Source organism: Panulirus ornatus, chromosome 20 (genome assembly GCF_036320965.1).
Source record: "Panulirus ornatus isolate Po-2019 chromosome 20, ASM3632096v1, whole genome shotgun sequence".
Taxonomy (NCBI): Eukaryota; Metazoa; Arthropoda; class Malacostraca; order Decapoda; family Palinuridae; genus Panulirus; species Panulirus ornatus.
This window is the reverse complement of record NC_092243.1, coordinates 44,597,241-44,617,212: the sequence shown is the minus strand read 5'-3', so window position 1 is coordinate 44,617,212 and position 19,972 is coordinate 44,597,241. Positions and strand designations below refer to the sequence as shown.

The 19,972-nt window shown below is 40.7% G+C and overlaps 1 protein-coding gene and 1 long non-coding RNA gene across 2 annotated transcripts in view; one reads left to right on the top strand and one right to left on the bottom strand.

Moving 5' to 3' along the window:
• LOC139755973 (uncharacterized) overlaps window positions 1–19,972 on the top strand; it is a 166,339-nt gene that overhangs the window by 40,021 nt on the left and 106,346 nt on the right. The gene's annotated exons all lie outside the window — the stretch shown is intronic.
• The window catches only part of LOC139755972 (splicing regulator SDE2), an 87,265-nt gene that overhangs the window by 53,748 nt on the left and 13,545 nt on the right, over window positions 1–19,972 (bottom strand). The window contains exon 4 of the mRNA XM_071674818.1: window positions 8,090–8,174. Within this exon, the coding sequence (XP_071530919.1) occupies window positions 8,090–8,174 (85 nt within the window). The remainder of the gene's footprint in view (window positions 1–8,089; window positions 8,175–19,972) is intronic.

Here is a 19,972-nt window from a genome sequence, read left to right as displayed (position 1 = left end):
TAAATGTAAGGACACAGTTATGTAAGAATGAGATGTTTAAAATGTTTACCGAAAGACTGTTAAAGGCTGGAAGAATTAGTAGTTGGATACAAGGTCATGAGATAAAGAAATAAAAAGGAAAATGCATGGGGGATGGATGAGATTGGAAAAGTCATCAGAGATAGGAATGAAAAGGGAAATGCATGGTGGATGGATGAGTTTAGAAATGGTATGGAAGAGAAGAAAAGGCATGTGGTAGATTGCTTGAAAGGAATGCACTGGTGGAAGTTCAGCAAAGGAGAAGGGAAGAATATAAGATAAGTGGAATCTTAAGAGGCCGATAGAGGAAAGCAAATAAAGAGTTGATGAAGATTTTGGAAGAAAATTGAGTGAAAAGTTTACAGAAAACAAGAAATTGTACTGGAAGGAGGTGAAAAAAGAAAGGTAGCTGTAAGAGTGGAAATGTTGATGTGAGAGGTATGGAAGGGGAGTTGCTGAATGAAAAGGACGAAGTGACAGGAAGATGGAAAGAGTATTTTGAAGAATTGATGAATGTGGGAATTGAGGCAGCAGTTGTCATGTATGGAAGGTGGAAGGAAAAGGATACCAGTGCAAGGGCCTACAGCAAAAGGGAGGTAGTAAGGGCAATAATGAGGCTGGAGGTAGGAAAGGTATCTGGAGTGGATGGGATTATGACTGATATGCAGAAGTATGGAGAAGAAAGTGTAATAGATTGGATGTATTTGATATGTAATTTAGCATGGAAACTGAAGGATGTGCTTGTAGATTGGGTGAAAGCCATTATTGTTTTTTGTTCAGAGGAAAAGATGCTAAAGATGTCTGTAGCAATTATTGGGGAGGTGATAACAAGTAGTGGTGATGTGAGGAGATGGAGTGAGTATTTTGAAGGTTTGTTGAATGTGTTTGATGATAGAGTGGCAGATATGGGGTGTTTTGGTTGAGGTGGTGTGCAAAGTGAGAGGGTTAGGGAAAATGATTTGGTAAACAGAGAAGAGGTAGTAAAAGCTTTGCGGAAGATGAAAGACGGCAAGGCAGCAGGTTTGGATGGTATTGCAGTGGAATCTATTAAAAAAAGGGGGTGACTGTATTGTTGACTGGTTGGTAAGGTTATTTAATGTATGTATGACTCATGGTGAGGTGCCTGAGGATTGGCAGAATGTGTGCATAGTGCCATTGTACAAAGGCAAAGGGGATAAGAGTGAGTGCTCAAATTACAGAGGTATAAGTTTGTTGAGTATTCCTGGTAAATTATATGGGAGGGTATTGATTGAGAGGGTGAAGGCATGTACAGAGCATCAGATTGGGGAAGAGCAGTGTGGTTTCAGAAGTGGTAGAGGATGTGTGGATCAGGTGTTTGCTTTGAAGAATGTATGTGAGAAATACTTAGAAAAGCAAATGGATTTGTATGTAGCATTTATGGATCTGGAGCAGGCATATGATAGAGTTGATAGAGATGCTCTGTGGAAGGTATTAAGAATATATGGTGTGGGAGGCAAGTTGTTAGAAGCAGTGAAAAGTTTTTATCGAGGATGTAAGGCATGTATGTGTACGTGTAGGAAGAGAGGAAAGTGATTGGTTCTCAGTGAATGTAGGTTTGCGGCAGGGGTGTGTGATGTCTCCATGGTTGTTTAATTTGTTTATGGATGGGGTTGTTAGGGAGGTGAATGCAAGAGTTTTGGAAAGAGGGGCAAGTATGAAGTCTGTTGTGGATGAGAGAGCTTGGGAAGTGAGTCAGTTGTTGTTCGCTGATGATACACCTCTGGTGGCTGATTCATGTGAGAAACTGCAGAAGCTGGTGGCTGAGTTTGGTAAAGTGTGTGAAAGAAGAAAGTTAAGAGTAAATGTGAATAAGAACAAGGTTATTAGGTACAGTAGGGTTGAGGGTCAAGTCAATTGGGAGGTAAGTTTGAATGGAGAAAAACTGGAGGAAGTAAAGTGTTTTAGATATCTGGGAGTGGATCTGGCAGCGGATGGAACCATGGAAGCGGAAGTGAATCATAGGGTGGGGGAGGGGGCGAAAATCCTGAGAGCCTTGAAGAATGTGTGGAAGTCAAGAACATTATCTCGGAAAGCAAAAATGGGTATGTTTGAAGGAATAGTGGTTCCAACAATGTTGTATGGTTGCGAGGTGTGGGCTATGGATAGAGTTGTGCGCAGGAGGGTGGATGTGCTGGAAATGAGATGTTTGAGGACAATGTGTGGTGTGAGGTGGTTTGATCGAGTAAGCAATGTAAGGGTAAGAGAGATGTGTGGAAATAAAAAGAGCGTGGTTGAGAGAGCAGAAGAGGGTGTTTTGAAATGGTTTGGGCACATGGAGAGAATGAGTGAGGAAAGATTGACCAAGAGGATATATGTGTCGGAGGTGGAGGGAATGAGGAGAAATGGGAGACCAAATTGGAGGTGGAAAGATGGAGTGAAAAAGATTTTGAGTGATCGGGGCCTGAACATGCAGGAGGGTGAAAGGCGGGCAAGGAATAGAGTGAATTGGATCGATGTGGTATACTGGGGTTGACGTGATGTCAGTGGACTGAATCAGGGCATGTGAAGCGTCTGGGGTAAACCATGGAAAGTTGTGCGGGGCCTGAATGTGGAAAGGGAGCTGTAGTTTCGGGCATTATTGCATGACAGCTAGAGACTGAGTGTGAAGGAATGGGGCCTTTGTTGTCTTTTCCTAGTACTACCTCGCACACATGAGGGGGGAGGGGGATGGTATTCCATGTGTGGCGAGGTAGCGATGGGAATGAATAAAGGCAGACGGTGTGAATTGTGTGCATGTGTATATATGTATGTGTCTGTGTGTGTATATATATGTGTACATTGAGATGTATAGGTATGTATATTTGTGTGTGTGGACGTGTATGTATATACATGTGTATGGGGGTGGGTTGGGCCATTTCTTTCGTCTGTTTCCTTGCGCTACCTCGCAAACGCGGGAGACAGCGACAAAGCAAAATAAATAAATAAATAAGCAATTATTGGGGAATAAATCTGTTAAGTATACCTGGAAAAGCCAATGCAAGTCTTCACTGATATAGTGATGGAAGTGACTGAATGCAGAATAAGTAAGGAGCAAAGGGGTTTTAGGAAAGGTAGGGGATGTGTGGATCACATTTTTGTAGTGAAAATGGCTGTGGAAAAGGATCTACCCAAAGGTAAGATGTTTTATGCAGCATTAATGGATCTGGAGAAAGCATACAACAGAGTGGAGTGGAATACTTTATGAAATGTGTTAAGGATATATTGGATAGGGGGACAATGGTTGGAGAGTGTGAAAGCCTTCTATAGAGTAGCAAATACATCTGTAAAAGTGGATGGAGAATTAAGCAAGTTTTGTAAACATGTGCATGTGAGACAGTCCTGTGTGATATCACTGTGATAAGAGAGAAAGCAAAACTACCAAAAGGGGGTGCAGGGATAATATTGTGGTGAGGTGTGGTGGATAGTGATAGACCTGTTTGTGAATGATACTGTGTTGTTTGCTGAGAGCGAAAAGGAGTTGCAGAAGGTTGTAAGTGTGTTTTATGGTGTGTGTAAACACAGGTAATTGAAGGTAAATGTGAATAAAGGTAAATTAATGGTGTCAGAAAGGAAAAAGAATGAAAGCAGATTTTGCAAAACCCTGTAAAGTGAAAGAAGTGTAATAAACTGTGTTATGGATATAGGGTAGAAAGACGTAAGAGGTAAGAGAATTTAAGAGTTTAGAAGCCTTGGGTAAGTCTGGTGACATGGAAGAAGAGGTAAGTGATAGAGCAGTAAAGAATCAATGGAAGAATTAATGAGTCCCTTAAAAGAATAATGAAGGGTAGAGATGTAAGTATGGAAATGAAGAAAAGACATAGAATGAGTCAAAGAGGTCAAGAATACAGGCTCTGGAAATGAGCTTTTTGAAAGGAGCATGAAGTGCAACTATATGGAATGAATAAAGAAATGAGGGGGTGTATGAGAGATGTAGTATGGCAGGGAATGCACTGTATAGTGGTAGAGTAGGTGAAATGTAATTCTTTAGGGTGGATTCAGTATGTGGAAAGAATGTAAGTTGGGGAGTTTACAAGGGAAGTGTGTGATAGTACAATTTAAGGGGTAGGTGCAAGAGGAATAGCACCGGTGACATGGGAAAACAGAGTGGAAGAGTAATGGAGAGAAATAAATGGTGAAAAATGTGTGAAATGGTGTATGCAAGGTAGGTATGTAGGGAAAGGGATACGTAGAGACTTTTGTGATGGCTACCCCCTTTGATAGGAGTTTCTGGTGGGAACGGGAGTCAGATATATACATACAGATATATAGCTTAATGGAAGGAGCTACAAATATATGATGTATCAGAAACAGTGAGTTTTTATCAAAAAAGTAATGTTTATAAACGAGTAGGAATGAGAGGAGTTATTCCAGATAAAGATGGGTCTACATCAAGGGTGTGTTTTATCATAATGGCTGTTTAATCTATTTATGTGTGGGGTGGTGAGGTAGGCTAATAGAGTCTGGGATAGCAGGATTGGTCTGCAGTCCATTGGCGGTTGGGAGACATGGGAAGTGAATCACTTGCTGTCAAAAGATGACAAGGCTTTGAAGACAGACTTCAGTGGGAGTGTGCAAAAGCTGGTTTCTAATTTTGGAAGATTATGTAAAATGAGGAATTTGAAAGTTAATGTGAATAAAAGTATGGTTGTGAAGTTCAGCAGGGAAATGAAACAAGCTGGTGTGAGTTTAAGTAGAGAGAACTTAAAGGAAGTGGAGTGTTTTAGATATGTGAAAGTGGACACTGCAGCAAGTGGAATTATGGAAGTGGAAGTAAATCATGTGATGGGGAAGGTGGCCAAGGTCCTGGGCCCACTGAGGAGTATGTGGAAAGAGAGGTCACTGTTTGTAAATGTAAAGATAGGTATGTCTGATGGTATAGTGGTCCTGACAGTACTATATAGATGGGAATCACAGTCCTTTAATGCAAAATACGAAAAGGGAAGATGTGTTGGACATGAAATGCTCGAGGATAATACATGTGTGAGGAAGGATGATCAAGTAAGGACTGATAGGCTAAGAGAAAGGTGTGGTAAAAAGTGTAGCACAGTTGAGAGAGTGAGCATGGTGTGCCGAAATGGTTTAAAAAAGTTGAGTGAGAAGAAAATGATTAAGAGGATATATGTGTGTCTGAGTAGTAGCGAGCAAGGAGAAGGGGTGACTGAGGACAAGGTGGAAAGACAGAGTGAAAGATAGTTTGAGTTATCATGACCTGAACATGCATTAGGGTGTAAGCATTAGAAAAAGCAAACTGGAGCAGTGTAATACACAAGGGGCAACATGCTATTAATGAGCTGAACCAAGTCAATTGAAGCAGTTAGGGGAACTATAGAAAGGTACGTGGGGCTTGGAAGTGGATCATGGGCTTTGTTTTTGGAGTATTATGCATGACATCTACAAGACTGCATGTGACCAAGTGAAGTCATTCTTCATTTGTTCCTGGTGCTACTTTGCTAACGCAGGAGACAGCATAAAGTTATGGAAAAGGAGAAATAAATATGCTTTAATAACTCGGGCATCCATTCCAATTTCCACTAGAGAATCTTCTCTTCTATGATTGAGTCTTTTCCAAATGACCTAATACATAATTCTTCATCTCAAATTCTGCAAATTATCAATGTTTACCATGGCACATAGTTCTGTAATAATGAAAAAAAATGCATGATATACCACAGAAACTTGTTCAGATGAACCACTTAACATTAACAGTAATCACAAGGCAAATCCAAACTCTAAACAACATCATTACTCACCTAATCAGTGATGCATGATATACATGATATGCATGATATACCACAGAAACGTGTTCAGATGAACCACTTAACATTAACAGTAATCACAAGGCAAATCCAAACTCTAAACAACATCAGTACTCACCTAATCAGTGAAAGCCAAACAGCAAACTGAAACTCCTTCCTCAACAAAATGAACCACAAAACCCACAGCACCCACCTCTGGTGCACATTAAAGGTTCACACCTTCCACACAAACCCACCCCTACATATAAAGCACTTTAGATCCAATCCAATGATATTTCATCTCCCAGGGAACAAACACACATACTCATGAAATGCTATTGGAAAATCGGCCACAAACCAATCCCACCAGTAAACAGGAAAGTCATGAAAAACCTGTACAAAATCTATACAGGTACAACTGCTCATCCACCCTTCACTACCACTGATATATGCAATGCAATTAAAACCCTAAAGAACTCTCCTGCAACAGGTCATGATAACATACAAAACTTTTACATAAAAGAGTTTGGTGCAGTTACAATCTTAGCACTTACTAATGCCTTCAACCATTCCTGGCTACACAGCAAAATCTTTGACATGAAAACTTGACAATATAGTACCAATCCTGAAACCATTCACACCATCCAACTTCCCCACCTTATACCACCCTATATCACCTCTGTCCTCTGTATTCAAACTCTGAAAAACTGATCCAGATCAGAATGAAACAAAGTATCTCACTCTTACACACACAAACACAGACTTCACACAACTCTTCTTAATTCACTTCAACAAATCACAATCATCCTTCAGCACAATAGTAATGGTAATTGACATCAAAAAATGCATTTTACATTATCCCTTAAGATTTTATATTTATTTTGCTTTGTCACTGTCTCCCGCATTTGCGAGGTAGTGCAAGGAAACAGACGAAAGAAATGGCCCAACCCACCCCCATACACATGTATATACATACACGTCCACACACGCAAATATACATACCCATACATCTCAATGTACACATATATATACACACACAGACACATACATATATACACATGCACACAATTCACACTGTCTGCCTTTATTCATTCCCATCGCCACCTCGCCACACATGGAATAACATCCCCCTCCCCCCTCATGTGTGCGAGGTAGTGCTAGGAAAAGACAACAAAGGCCCCATTTCTTCACACTCAGTCTCTAGCTGTCATGCAATAATGCCCGAAACCACAGCTCCCTTTCCACATCCAGGCCCCACAGAACTTTCCATGGTTTACCCCAGACGCTTTACATGCCCTGATTCAATCCATTGACAGCACGTCGACCCCGGTATACCACATCGATCCAATTCACTCTATTCCTTGCCCGCCTTTCACCCTCCTGCATGTTCAAGCCCCGATCACTCAAAATATTTTTCACTCCATCTTTCCACATCCAATTTGGTCTCCCACTTCTCCTTGTTCCCTCCACCTCTGACACATATATCCTCTTGGTCAATCTTTCCTCACTCATTCTCTTCATGTGCCCAAACCATTTCAAAACACCCTCTTCTGCTCTCAACCACGCTCTTTTTATTTATCCCTTAACATATCTTCGCATATTAGATACTTAACAATATCCTCCAAGTCAATGACAGAAACTGGCTGGCCAACTTCATGACTGGCTGCCAGGGTCACTCACAAAGGTTTTTCCTCTAAAACACTTAAGCTCTACAATGGAGTTCTCCAAGCAGCACTTCTTTCTTTGACCTTTTGACCCTTTATACCCACGTGACTTTCCATTCTCTTCTCTTGTAAGAAGACCTTATAATCAATTAACAGCACCCTGACACCATAGTCACAACAACAAACATGAACATCAACATAGCGTAACTGGAGTGATGGCTCGCCCAGAACACTGTTTGTATCTTTATTGAAGTCTGCAGTCACCCTTCTAACCCCAGAAAGATATGAATCCATCTTGCACTCTCCAGTCACCTTGAATAGCTAATCACTCCCACTTAACAAAACATCAATTCTGGGCACCACACACATGATATTTACTCCCCAGGGAGTGAATCATAGCCCTTACTGAATCACAAGGGCTGAAGGAGTCCTGACACACATTCCCAGGAATATAATTCATGCTTGAGGGGCGAACTACAGAGGAGGGAATATTGCAAAGAAAAACTTCTACAGTAACAGAGTGGTGGAACTGAAAAAATAGTGTATTCTAAATGGAAAAATAGAAAAATAAAATACTTTTCTAAATCTCCCCTACTGATGATTTCTACTTGAAACTTCCACTTCTCCATATCCTAAGCATTGATAACTTATTATTCATACAATTACATTTACCTTTTTTCTTCATTAATGTCCCTCAAGCGTCGCCCACTCAGATCACGGCATGCCTCCCGATTTGTAGTCTTTTCAATCTGAGCTCCTATTGAAGACAAGATTGAAATTCCAAGCTATTAACTTATTATGAACAGTGAGACATGAAACAAAGGTAAATGAGTAACTAGCATAAAAGTAGTAAGCTAAGAATGTAGTTGGGAAAAGCCCTACTTAATGATTAGCAAAAGTATTAAACCAAATTCAATTTCAGAACCAATGCCACTTCCATATCTTGATCTTTTTCCTTTTTCTTAGTGTGTTTTCTAATTATTTATCCTGATTAACTCATTTGTAGACAAAAATACTACCCCTTTAACTAATTATGTTTACAGCAAATAGCAACTGTAAAGCTAAAACAATCATTGCAAAATACGTGAAGAAACTGCTGTTGAGGTTTTTATTAAAAGTGGTTGATGATGTACTTGAACTTAAGTTCTTGAGAATGATTCAGTATGTATAACCCAGTTTTAATTGAGGGATATGAAATGCTAAATAACTTGTTACATATTGGTGTACCTATGTAGCAAAGTATAATCACAGCAGAAAAGCAGACAGTTGGTTGTCTTAAATATCATTGAAGGATGAGACTCATTCACTTTATTTCCATTTAGATGATAATCATATCAAGGTCTTTTCTTGCTGTGACCCATCTTCGTTTCTTAACATTTATTTAGGTTGAACTTTATCAACCCAGCAATACCATTGGTGACCTGCACCCTTTTTGAGGAGGTTCCTCTGACATATGTCCTTTGTTCCTTTCATTAAGATAATTTATACATTGGAGCTGTCTTCTTATTCATGCATGGTGATCCACTTTCTTAATCAGCCCGCCCCATACAGTAGTAAATGGTTTCAGAGAGTCCAGATACAAAAATTCCACCCAACCTTCTCATTCTCCTAAGATAAAGCTCACTCTCAAAGAAGTCTATAAGGTTTGTTATACATGATTTTTCCCTAAAACTGTGCTGTGTGTGTGTAATTAGAGGAAAGCATCTGTTATCTGCAATTTGAAACAACTGTATTTTCAAAACAATGTATTTTTCAATTTCGGTTGGGAACCCTCAATTATTTGATAAGAATTTGAAAAATTAAAAAAGATAATTAGATAATTAAAGGTATTTCATATTATCCCTGGGGATAGGGAAGAAAGAACACTTCCCATGTATTCTCCCATATCTGTAGACACCTTGAAAATCAGTCTTTATTATCACCAGTATGGCTTTCGTAAGGTAAGATTCACTGGTGATGTTCTTTCCTATCTTACTTTTGCCTGGTCATCATTCCTGAAAAACTTTGGGGTGTTAGGTAGTTGCATTTGACAAGGCTTTAGACAGGGTGTGGCATCAGGGTCTCGTATCTAAGCTCCTGTCTTTTGGCTTTCCTCCTTCACTTTGCTCCTTCGTATTCGACTTCCTCTCCAGCCAATCTATCACTTTGGAAGTTGATGGATCAGCCTCCTCTCTTTTGGTTTCCCTCCATCAATTTACTTCTTTGTATTTGACTTCCTCTCCAGCTGATCTATCACTGTGGATGTTGATGGATCAGCCTCCCAGTTTCTCCACCAACAGCAGTGTCCCTCAAGGTTCTGTCCTGTCCCCTATACTATTTCTCCTTTTTTTCAGCGATTTCCTCTCATCCACAAATAATCCAATGCATTTATATGCTGATAACTCAACACTGCATTCATCCACATCCTTCAATTCTGCTCCCTCTTCTCTCCCTCTATCTGCATCTCATCTTGACACAGCTTCTTCAACAAACTCAGACTTGGACAGGATATCTCATTGAGGTACACAAAACCTTGTTAAGCTTAATGCCTCTAAAACCCAATTTTTACTCCTCTCTCTATCTAAAAGTCCTCATAACTTGTCTCTCCTTTGATGGTTCTGTAATACCACCTTTTGACTCAATGAACACACATGGTATTACTGTAACATCCAATCTTTCTTGAAAAACCCACATTCTGGGAATAGCTAAGTCTACCTCTAAGAAACTGGGTGTCCTGTGTAGATGTCAAAAGTTTTTTCTTATGAACAGCTGCTCCATTTATACAAGGGATTGAGTCATCCTTGTATGGAGTACTGCTCTCACATTCTGGGTGGTTCCAGCTCTGCATCCTTACTTGACAGAGCCGAGTCAAAAGCAGTCCAACTTATAAACTGTCCCAGCCTAACTTCCAGACTTGACCCCCTTAGCCTACACTGCAGTGTTGGTTCACTTTCTCTCTTCCATAGGCATTACATTAGTTTTTGCTCCTGAGAGCTGGCTGCTTGTGTGCCCACACCATTAGCTAGACCAGGCAATATTAGCCAAGCTGCTGCGTCAAGTGATTATTGTGTGGCTATTGGCAATTCAAGGTTGGGCCGTTTTGACACCTGCTTCTTTCCCTACATGTCAATGCTTTGGAACACACTACCTTCTCAGGTTTTCTCAGTAACTATGACCTGGCACATTTCAAAAGACAGTTTTTTTCACTCCTTCAAAAATTAGTAAATACTTGTCTTTCCTTTTCCACTTCATAATTCTCTCTATATTACATTTAAGGCCTGGCCTTATGTGGGGTTTTGTTGTGACTGTAGCTTATAAAAAAAAGTGCTCTACTATATCTGTAAAGGAATTGTCCTACTGCCTCTTGTACCATCATGATTGTTCCTTTACTGTTTTCATTGTATATTTGTTCTGGATCATTACAATTCTTTGGAAGACTAGGTAATAGCACTGCTGTGCACTTCTTCCCAACAGTTACTCTTCCTATTATGTATTGTCTGAATTAGCCATTCTCCCCTGTCTATTATGTATTGTCTGAATTAGCCATTCTCCCCTGTCTTGAAACTTAAGTCTGTATTATAGTAAGAGGGCCAGTCCTTTACTAAGCTTTGTGTCTACACTTCTAATATCAGGTGCACTTTCCCTTTTTCAATCCTTGCAATCCAGCTCTTTTCCATTAACTTCAAATCCTTCTGTGTTTGTATATGTTACTTTTAGTCTTTGTTACCATCTGCTAACACTTCTGCCATTTCTGTGTTGCTGTCAGGGCTGTTCCATCCTCTTTATTGCTTGGCATCTCCATTGTTTTGGCTTCTGGTTGTTTTTTGCTTTTCCCCCTATCTTCCTCTGGTCTATATTATATGATGAGTACCCCACTGAATTCTACCTTGTATTTAAGTTTCATTGCCTGTCTGTATACCTCCTGGCTGGTTGACTCCAAGTCATACATAACTGTAATTGGTCATTCCTTAACATCTTGATTAGATGGCCAATTCTTTTCCTTTCTTTTATTATCAAAACTGTGGTAATTCTATAGCTTTTAATAAGCATTTCCTCTTTCCCCATTCTTCCCATCTGGCATATGATCTTCCAATCCAAAAATAATTAGTGATTTGCATCTATTGAATTCCTGCTCTAAAAATCTTTATAATTGTGGTACCATCCACTTTCAACTAGATCCTTCAGTGTTAATTACCTATCTGCAATTACCAATTTGTACTGTATAGTGAGGGAGTTTTACACTCGAGGGGCACTATCTCGTGAACACTCTGTTATCAAACAACCTCTTAAACTTATGTATCTTGTCCGCATTAATCATGTTCTTAGTTAATCTTCTCGTTCATCCACCACTCATATCATAAAAGTGTTTACATCTTCATTTGCAAGTTTCTTACTTAATTTCATTTTATGTCCTCTGGTTGCTCTATCCCTACATCTCTCAAAGAAATGTCTACTGTCCACATCTCTTTTAAAAATTAGGTTATGATCAGATCACCCCTCAGTTTTTTCTCTTCCAAGGTGGGTAAATTTGAAGCCTCCAGCCTTTCCCTGTTGAGTAGCATTCTTAATTCTGGTACTGTCTTTGGTGACCTCCTCTGGACTTTCTCAGTGAGCTCTTTGTGCTTCTTTAAGTGCAATTGCCAAACTTGAGAAGCATATTTTAGTTTCACTTTTATGTTAGGGTATTAATAGCTGTTTATATACTTCCTTATCCATATACCTAAAAGCCATTCTGATACTTGTCAATAGATAGTTGTATTTGTCTACCTCAGTATCTCTTTCTCAAAAATTTTCCTTTTTGTTAACAAGGATTGGTCTTGTATGCTCTGCACTGTACTTAACCTTTCATTAACCTAGCCTTAAACATTTTTTTTTATTATTCCAACTATAAGTGCATATTAATCTTTCTACTACTTCATTCAATTCCCTGTCTACATTTGTATAAATGCTCCCAGGTCAGTGTTCCACTTCATCATTCTTCATGTCCTTTGTCTATTGATCAACTGCTTTGTTGGACGTCCCTACCCACTGTTGCCAACAGGTTCATTATGCATTTCATTTCTTTCCTCTAGCTCATCAACCTCTTAGACATTTTGAAAAGGGCCATCAGACCTTATTTGCTGTTAAGGAATTTGCCTTTTTTCCTTTGATTATATTTCTTGAATCCCCTTCATTAACCTGAATTTTTGTTTATATCCAAAGTCATTATTCTGAGCTCACTTAGTCCCTCTTTCATCCCATGAAATCTTTCATAATCTTTAACTTGGTCCCAAAACTTCTAAACTTCCATTTGTAATAGTATTAACTTCTGATCCTATTTCTTAACTATTTCAAGAGCCTTCCTAAACTACTGACCACTGCTTGGTCTCTTCCTCATGTTTCCCCCTTGTTGAGGACCTAGTCAAAATTGCCTTTTGCCTGGTCTTGGTGTTTCCTCATACTTGATTCCACTTCTGAAGTTCTTAATTTGTTCCTCCAAAATGGAAAAATAAGAAAAATATCTTTTTTGCATAAGAATATGATGTATCTAGGGAGAATTTTAATACTAAGCTGTTTGTGTTATCTTTTGCCTGTAAATATTTTAACATCGGTAAATACAGTACCATTTATCTTTACTTTGTTACATTTTTGTTTACTAATTCTATTGCACTTCTGTCTCCTCTTCCCATTTCTATCATGAATATATTATTTATTATACTTTGTCGTATGATAAATAAATAAATAATACTTTGTTGCTGTCTCCTGTGTTAGCGAGGTAGCACAAGGAAAAAGACGAAAGAATGGCCCAACCCACCCACATACACATGTATATACATACATGTCCACACATGCACATATACATACCTATGTATATACATATCAGCATATACATAATATACATACACAGACATATACACACATGTACATAATTCATACTTGCTGCCTTTATTCATTCCCGTCACCACCCCACCACACATGAAATGACACCCCCCCCCCCCCCCCCCCCAACACACACACACACACACACACACACGAGGTAGCACTAGAAAAAGACAACAACGGCCACATTCGTTCACACTCAATCTCTAGCTGTGGTATATAATGCACAGAAAGCACAGCTCTCTTTCCACATCCAAGCCCCACAAAACTTTCCATGGCTTACCCCAGATGCTTCACATGCCCTGGTTCGATCCATTGACAGCATGTTAACCCCGGTATACCACATTGTTTCAACTGACTCTATTCCTTGCACGCCTTTCAACCTCATGCATGTTCAGGCCCCGATCGCTCAAAATCTTTTACACTCCATCCTTCCACCTCCAATTTTGTCTCCCACTTCTCGTTCCCTCCACCTCTGACACATATATCCTCTTTGCCAATCTTTCCTGACTCATTCTCTCCATGTGACCATACCATTTCAAAACACCCTCTTCTGCTCTCTCAACCACACTCTTTTTATTACTACATATCTCTCTTACTCTTTCATTACTCACACCAAATATTGTCCTCAAACATCTCATTTCCAACACATCCACCCTCCTCCGCACAACCCTATCTATAGCCCACGCCTTACAACCATATAACATTGTTGGAACTACTATTCCTTCAAACATACCCATTTTTGCTTTCCGAGATAATGTTCTCCCCTTCCACACATTTTTCAACGCTCCCAGAACGTTCGCTCCCTCCCCCGCCCTGTGACTCACTTCTGCTTCCATGGTTCCATCTGCTGCCAAATCCACTTCCAGATATCTAAAACACTTCACTTCCTCCAGTTTTTCTCCATTTAAAGTTACCTCCCAATTGACTTGTCCCTCAACCCTACTGTACCTAATAACATTGCTCTTATTCACATTTACTCTCAGGTTTCTTCTTTCACACACTTTACCAAACTCAGTCACCAGCTTCTGCAGTTTCTCACCCTGAATATTATCTTGTGGAGGCACAGTTGAAGATTTGTAGAGGTTTTCAGAAAAGAAGAATGTATGTTAGGGTGAAGAGAGTGGTGAGAGTAAGTGAGCTTGGTAAGGAGACTTGTGTGAAGAAGTACCAGGAGAGAATGAGTAGAGAATGGAAGAAGGTGAGAACAAAGGACATATGGGAGTAGGGGAGGAGTGGGATGTATTTAGGGAAGCAGTGATGGCTTGTGCAAAAGATGCTTGTGGCATGAGAAGCGTGGGAGGTGGGCAGATTAGAAAGGGTAGTTAGTGGTGGGATGAAGAAGTAAGATTGTCAGTGAAAGAGAAGAGAGAGGCATTGGGATGATTTTTGCAGGGAAATAATGCAAATAACTGGGAGATGTATTAAAGAAAGAGGCAGGAGGTCAAGAGAAAGGTGCAAGAGGTGAAAAAGAGGGCAAATGAGAGTTGGGGTGGATGAGTATCATTAAATTTTAGGGAGAATAAAAAGATGTTTTGGAAGGAGGTAAATAAAGTGCATAAGACAAGGGAATCAATGGGAACTTCAGTGAAGGGGGCTAATGTGGAAGTGATAACAAGTAGTGGTGATGTGAGAAGGAGATGGAGTGAGTATTTTAAAGGTTTGTGGAATGTGTTTGATGATAGAGTGGCAGATATAGGGTGTTTTGGTCGAGGTGGTGTGCAAAGTGAGAGGGTAAGGGAGAATGAGTTGGTAAACAGAGAAGAGGTAGTAAAAGCTTTGCAGAAGGTGAAAGCTAGCAAGGAAGCAGGTTTGGATGGTATTGCAGTGGAATTGATTAAAAAAGGGGGTGACTATATTGTTGACTGGTTGGTAAGATTATTTAATGTGTGTATGACTCATGGTGAGGTGCCTGAGGATTGGCAGAATGGTTGCATAGTGCCATTGTATAAAGGCAAAGGGGATAAAAGTGAGTGCTCAAATTACAGAGGTATAAGTTTGTTGAGTATTCCTGGGAAATTATATGGGAGGGTATTGATTGAGAGGGTGAAGGCATGTACAGAGCATCAGATTGGGAAAGAGCAGTGTGGTTTGAGAAGTGGTAGAGTATGCGTGGATCAGGTGTTTGCTTTGAAGAATGCATGTGAGAAATACTTAGAAAAGCAAATGGATTTGTATGTAGCATTAATGGATCTGGAGAAGGCATGTGATAGAGTTGATAGAAATGCTCTGGAAGGTATTAAGAATATATGGTGTGGGAGGCAAGTTGTTAGAAGCAGTGAAAAGTTTTTATCGAGGATGTAAGGCATATGTACATGTAGAAAGAGAGGAAAGTGATTGGTTCTCAGTAAATGTAGGTTTGTGGCAGGGGTGTGTGATGTCTCCATGGTTGTTTAATTTGTTTATGGATGGGGTTGTTAGGGAGGTGAATGCAAGAGTTTTGGAAAGGGGGGCAAGTATGCAGTCTGTTGTGGATGAGAGAGCTTGGGAAGTGAGTCAGTTGTTGTTTGCTGATGATACAGCGCTGGTGGCAGATTCGTGTGAGAAACTGCAGAAGTTGGTGACTGAGTTTGGTAAAGTGTGTGAAAGAAGAAAGCTGAGAGTAAATGTGAATAAGAGTAAGGTTATTAGGTACGGTAGGGTTCAGGGACAAGTCAATTGGGAGGTAAGTTTGAATGGAGAAAAACTGGAGGAAGTGAAGTGTTTTAGATATCTGGGAGTGGATTTGGCAGCTGATGGAACCATGGAAGCGGAAGTGAATCATAGGGTGGGGGAGGGGGCAAAAGTTCTGGGAGCGTTGAAGAATGTGTGGAAGTCGAGAACATTATCTCAGAAAGCAAAAATGGGTATGTTTGAAGGAATAGTGGTTCCAACAATGTTATATGGTTGCGAGGCGTATGCTATAGATAAAGCTGTGCGGAGGAGGGTGGATGTGCTGGAAATGAGATGTCTGAGGACAATATGTGGTGTGAGGTGGTTTGATCGAGTAAGTACTAAGAGGGTGAGAGAGATGTGTGGTGATAAAAAGAGTGTGGTTGAGAGAGCAGAAAAGGGTGTTTTGAAATGGTTTGGTCACATGGAGAGAATGAGTGAGGAAAGATTGACCAAGACGATATATGTGTCAGGTGGAGGGAACGAGGAGAAGTGGAAGACCAAATTGGAGGTGGAAAGATGGTGTGAAAAAGATTTTGAGTGATCGGGGCCTGAACATGCAGGAGGGTGAAAGGCATGCAAGGAATAGAGTGAATTGGAACGATGTGGTATACCGGGGTCGACGTGCTGTCAATGGATTGAACCAGGGCATGTGAAGCGTCTGGGGTAAACCATAGAAAGTTCTGTGGGACCTGGGTGTGGAAAGGGAGCTGTGGTTTCGGTGCATTATTACATGACAGCTAGAGGCTTGAGCGTGAATGAATGTGGCCTTTGTTGTCTTTTCCTAGCGCTACCTCGCACACATGAGGGGGGAGGGGGATTTAATTTCATGTGTGGCAGGGTGGCGATGGGAAAGAATAAGGGCAGACAGTATGAATTATGTACATGTGTATATATGTATATGTCTGTGTGTGTATATATATGTATACGTTGAGATGTATAGGTATGTATATTTGAGTGTGTGGACGTGTATGTATATACATGTGTATGTGGGTGGGGTGGGCCATTCTTTCTTCTGTTTCCTTGCGCTACCTTGCTAACGCGGGAGACAGCGACAAAGCAAAATAAATGTGATAGAGTGTAAGAAAGTAAACTCCATATTGATATGGGTAAAACTGAAAGTTGATGGAGAGAGATGGGTGATTATTGGTGCATATGCACCTGGGCATGAGAAGAAAGATCATGAGAGGCAAGTGTTTTGGGAGCAGCTGAATGAGTGTGTTAGTGGTTTTGATGCACGAGACCGGGTTATGGTGATGGGTGATTTGAATGCAAAGGTGAGTAATGTGGCAGTTGAGGGAATAATTGGTATAGATGAGGTGTTCAGTGTTGTAAATGGAAATGGTGAAGAGCTTGTAGATTTATGTGCTGAAAAAGGACTGGTGATTGGGAATACCTGGTTTAAAAAGAGAGATATACATAAGTATACGTATGTAAGTAGGAGAGATGGCCAGAGAGCTTTATTGGATTACGTGCTAATGGATAGGCACGCGAAAGAGAGACTTTTGGATGCCAATGTGCTGAGAGGTGCAACTGGAGGGATGTCTGATCATTATCTTGTAGAGGCGAAGGTGAAGATCTGTAGAGGTTTTCAGAAGAGAAGAGAGAATGTTGGGGTCAAGAGAGTAGTGAGAGTAAGTGAGCTTGGGAAGGAGACTTTTGTGAGGAAGTACCAGGAGAGACTGAGTACAGAATGGAAAAAGGTGAGAATAAAGGAGGTAAAGGGAGTGGGGGAGGAATGGGATGTATTTAGGGAAGCAGTGATGGCTTGCGCAAAAGATGCTTGTGGCATGAGAATTGTGGAAGGTGGGCAGATTAGAAAGGGTAGTGAGTGGTGGGATGAAGAAGTAAGATTATTAGTGAAAGAGAAGAGTGAGGCATTTGGACGATTTTTGCAAGGAAATAATGCAAATGAGTGGGAGATGTATAAAAGAAAGAGGCAGGAGGTCAAGAGAAAGGTGCAAGAGGTGAAAAAGAGGGCAAATGAGAGTTGGGGTGAGAGTATCATTAAATTTTAGGGAGAAGAAAAAGATGTTTTGGAAGGAGGTAAATAAAGTGCGTAAGACAAGGGAACAAATGGGAACTTCAGTGAAGGGGGCAAATGGGGAGGTGATAACAAGTAGTGGTGATGTGAGAAGGAGATGGAGTGAGTATTTTGAAGGTTTGTTGAATGTGTTTGATGATAGAATGGCAGATATAGGGTGTTTTGGTCGAGGTGGTGTGCAAAGTGAGAGGGTTAGGGAGGATGATTTGGTAAACAGAGAAGAGGTAGTAAAAGCTTTGCAAAAGATAAAAGCCGGCAAGGGAGCGGGTTTGGATGGTATTGCAGTGGAATTTATTAAAAAAGGGGGAGACTGTATCGTTGACTGGTTAGTAAGGTTATTTAATGTATGTATGATTCATGGTGAGGTGCCTGAGGACTGGCGGAAGGCTTGCATAGTGCCATTGTACAAAGGCAAAGGGGATAAGTGAGTGCTCAAATTACAGAGGTATAAGTTTGTTGAGTACTCCTGGGAAATTATATGGGAGGGTATTGATTGAGAGGGTGAAGGCATGTACAGAGCATCAGATTGGGAAAGAGCAGTGTGGTTTCAGAAGTAGTAGAGGATGTGTGGATCAGGTGTTTGCTTTGAAGAATGTATGTGAGAAGTACTTAGAAAAGCAAATGGATTTGTATGTAGCATTTATGGATCTGGAGAAGGCGTATGATAGAGTTGATAGAGATGCTCTGTGGAAGGTATTAAGAATATATGGTGTGGGAGGCAAGTTGTTAGAAGCAGTGAAAAATTTCTATTGAGGATGTAAGGCATGTGTACATGTAGGAAGAGAGGAAAGTGATTGGTTCTCAGTGAATGTAGGTTTGTGGCAGGGGTGTGTGATGTCTCCATGGTTGTTTAATTTGTTTATGGATGGGGTTGTTAGGGAGGTGAATGCAAGAGTTTTGGAAAGAGGGGCAAGTATGAAGTCTGTTGGGGATGAAAGAGCTTGGGAAGTGAGTCAGTTGTTGTTCGCTGATGATACAGCGCTGGTGGCTGATTCATGTGAGAAACTGCAGAAGCTGGTGACTGAGTTTGGTAAAGTGTGTGAAAGAAGAAAGTTAAGAGTAAATGTGAATTAGAGCAAGTTTATTAGGTACAGTAGGGTTGAGGGTCAAGTCAACTGGGAGGTAAGTTTGAATGGAGAAAAACTGGAGGAAGTAAAGTGTTTTAGATATCTGGGAGTGGATCTGGCAGCGGATGGAACCATGGAAGCAGAAGTGAATCATAGGGTGGGGGAGGGGGCGAAAATTCTGGGAGCCTTGAAGAATGTTTGGAAGTCGAGAACATTATCTCGTAAAGCAAAAATGGGTATGTTTGAAGAAATAGTGGTTCCAACAATGTTGTATGGTTGCGAGGCGTCGGCTATGGATAGAGTTGTGCGCAGGAGGGTGGATGTGCTGGAAATGAGATGTTTGAGGACAGTATGTGTTGTGAGGTAGTTTGATCGAGTAAGTAATGTAAGGGTAAGAGAGATGTGTGGAAATAAAAAGAGCGTGGTTGAGAGAGCAGAAGAGGGTGTTTTGAAATGGTTTGGTCACATGGAAAGAATGAGCGAGGAAAGATTGACCAAGAGGATATATGTGTCAGAGGTGGAGGGAATGAGGAGAAGTGGGAGACCAAATTGGAGGTGGAAAGATGGAGTGAAAAAGATTTTGAGTGATCGGGGCCTGAACATGCAGGATGGTGAAAGGCGTGCAAGGAATAGAGTGAATTGGAACAATGTGGTATACCGGGGTCGACGTGCTGTCAATGGATTGAACCAGGGCATGTGAAGCATCTGGGGTAAACCATGGAAAGTTCTGTGGGGTCTGGATGTGGAAAGGGAGCTGTGGTTTCGGTGCATGATTACATGACAGCTAGAGAGTGAGTGTGAACGAATGGGGCCTTTGTTGTCTTTTTCCTAGTGCTACCTCGCACACATGAGGGGGGAGGGGGTTGTTATTCCATGTGTTTGCGAGGTGGCGATGGGAATAAATAAAGGCAGCAGAAAGTATGAATTATGTATATGTGTATATATGTATATGTC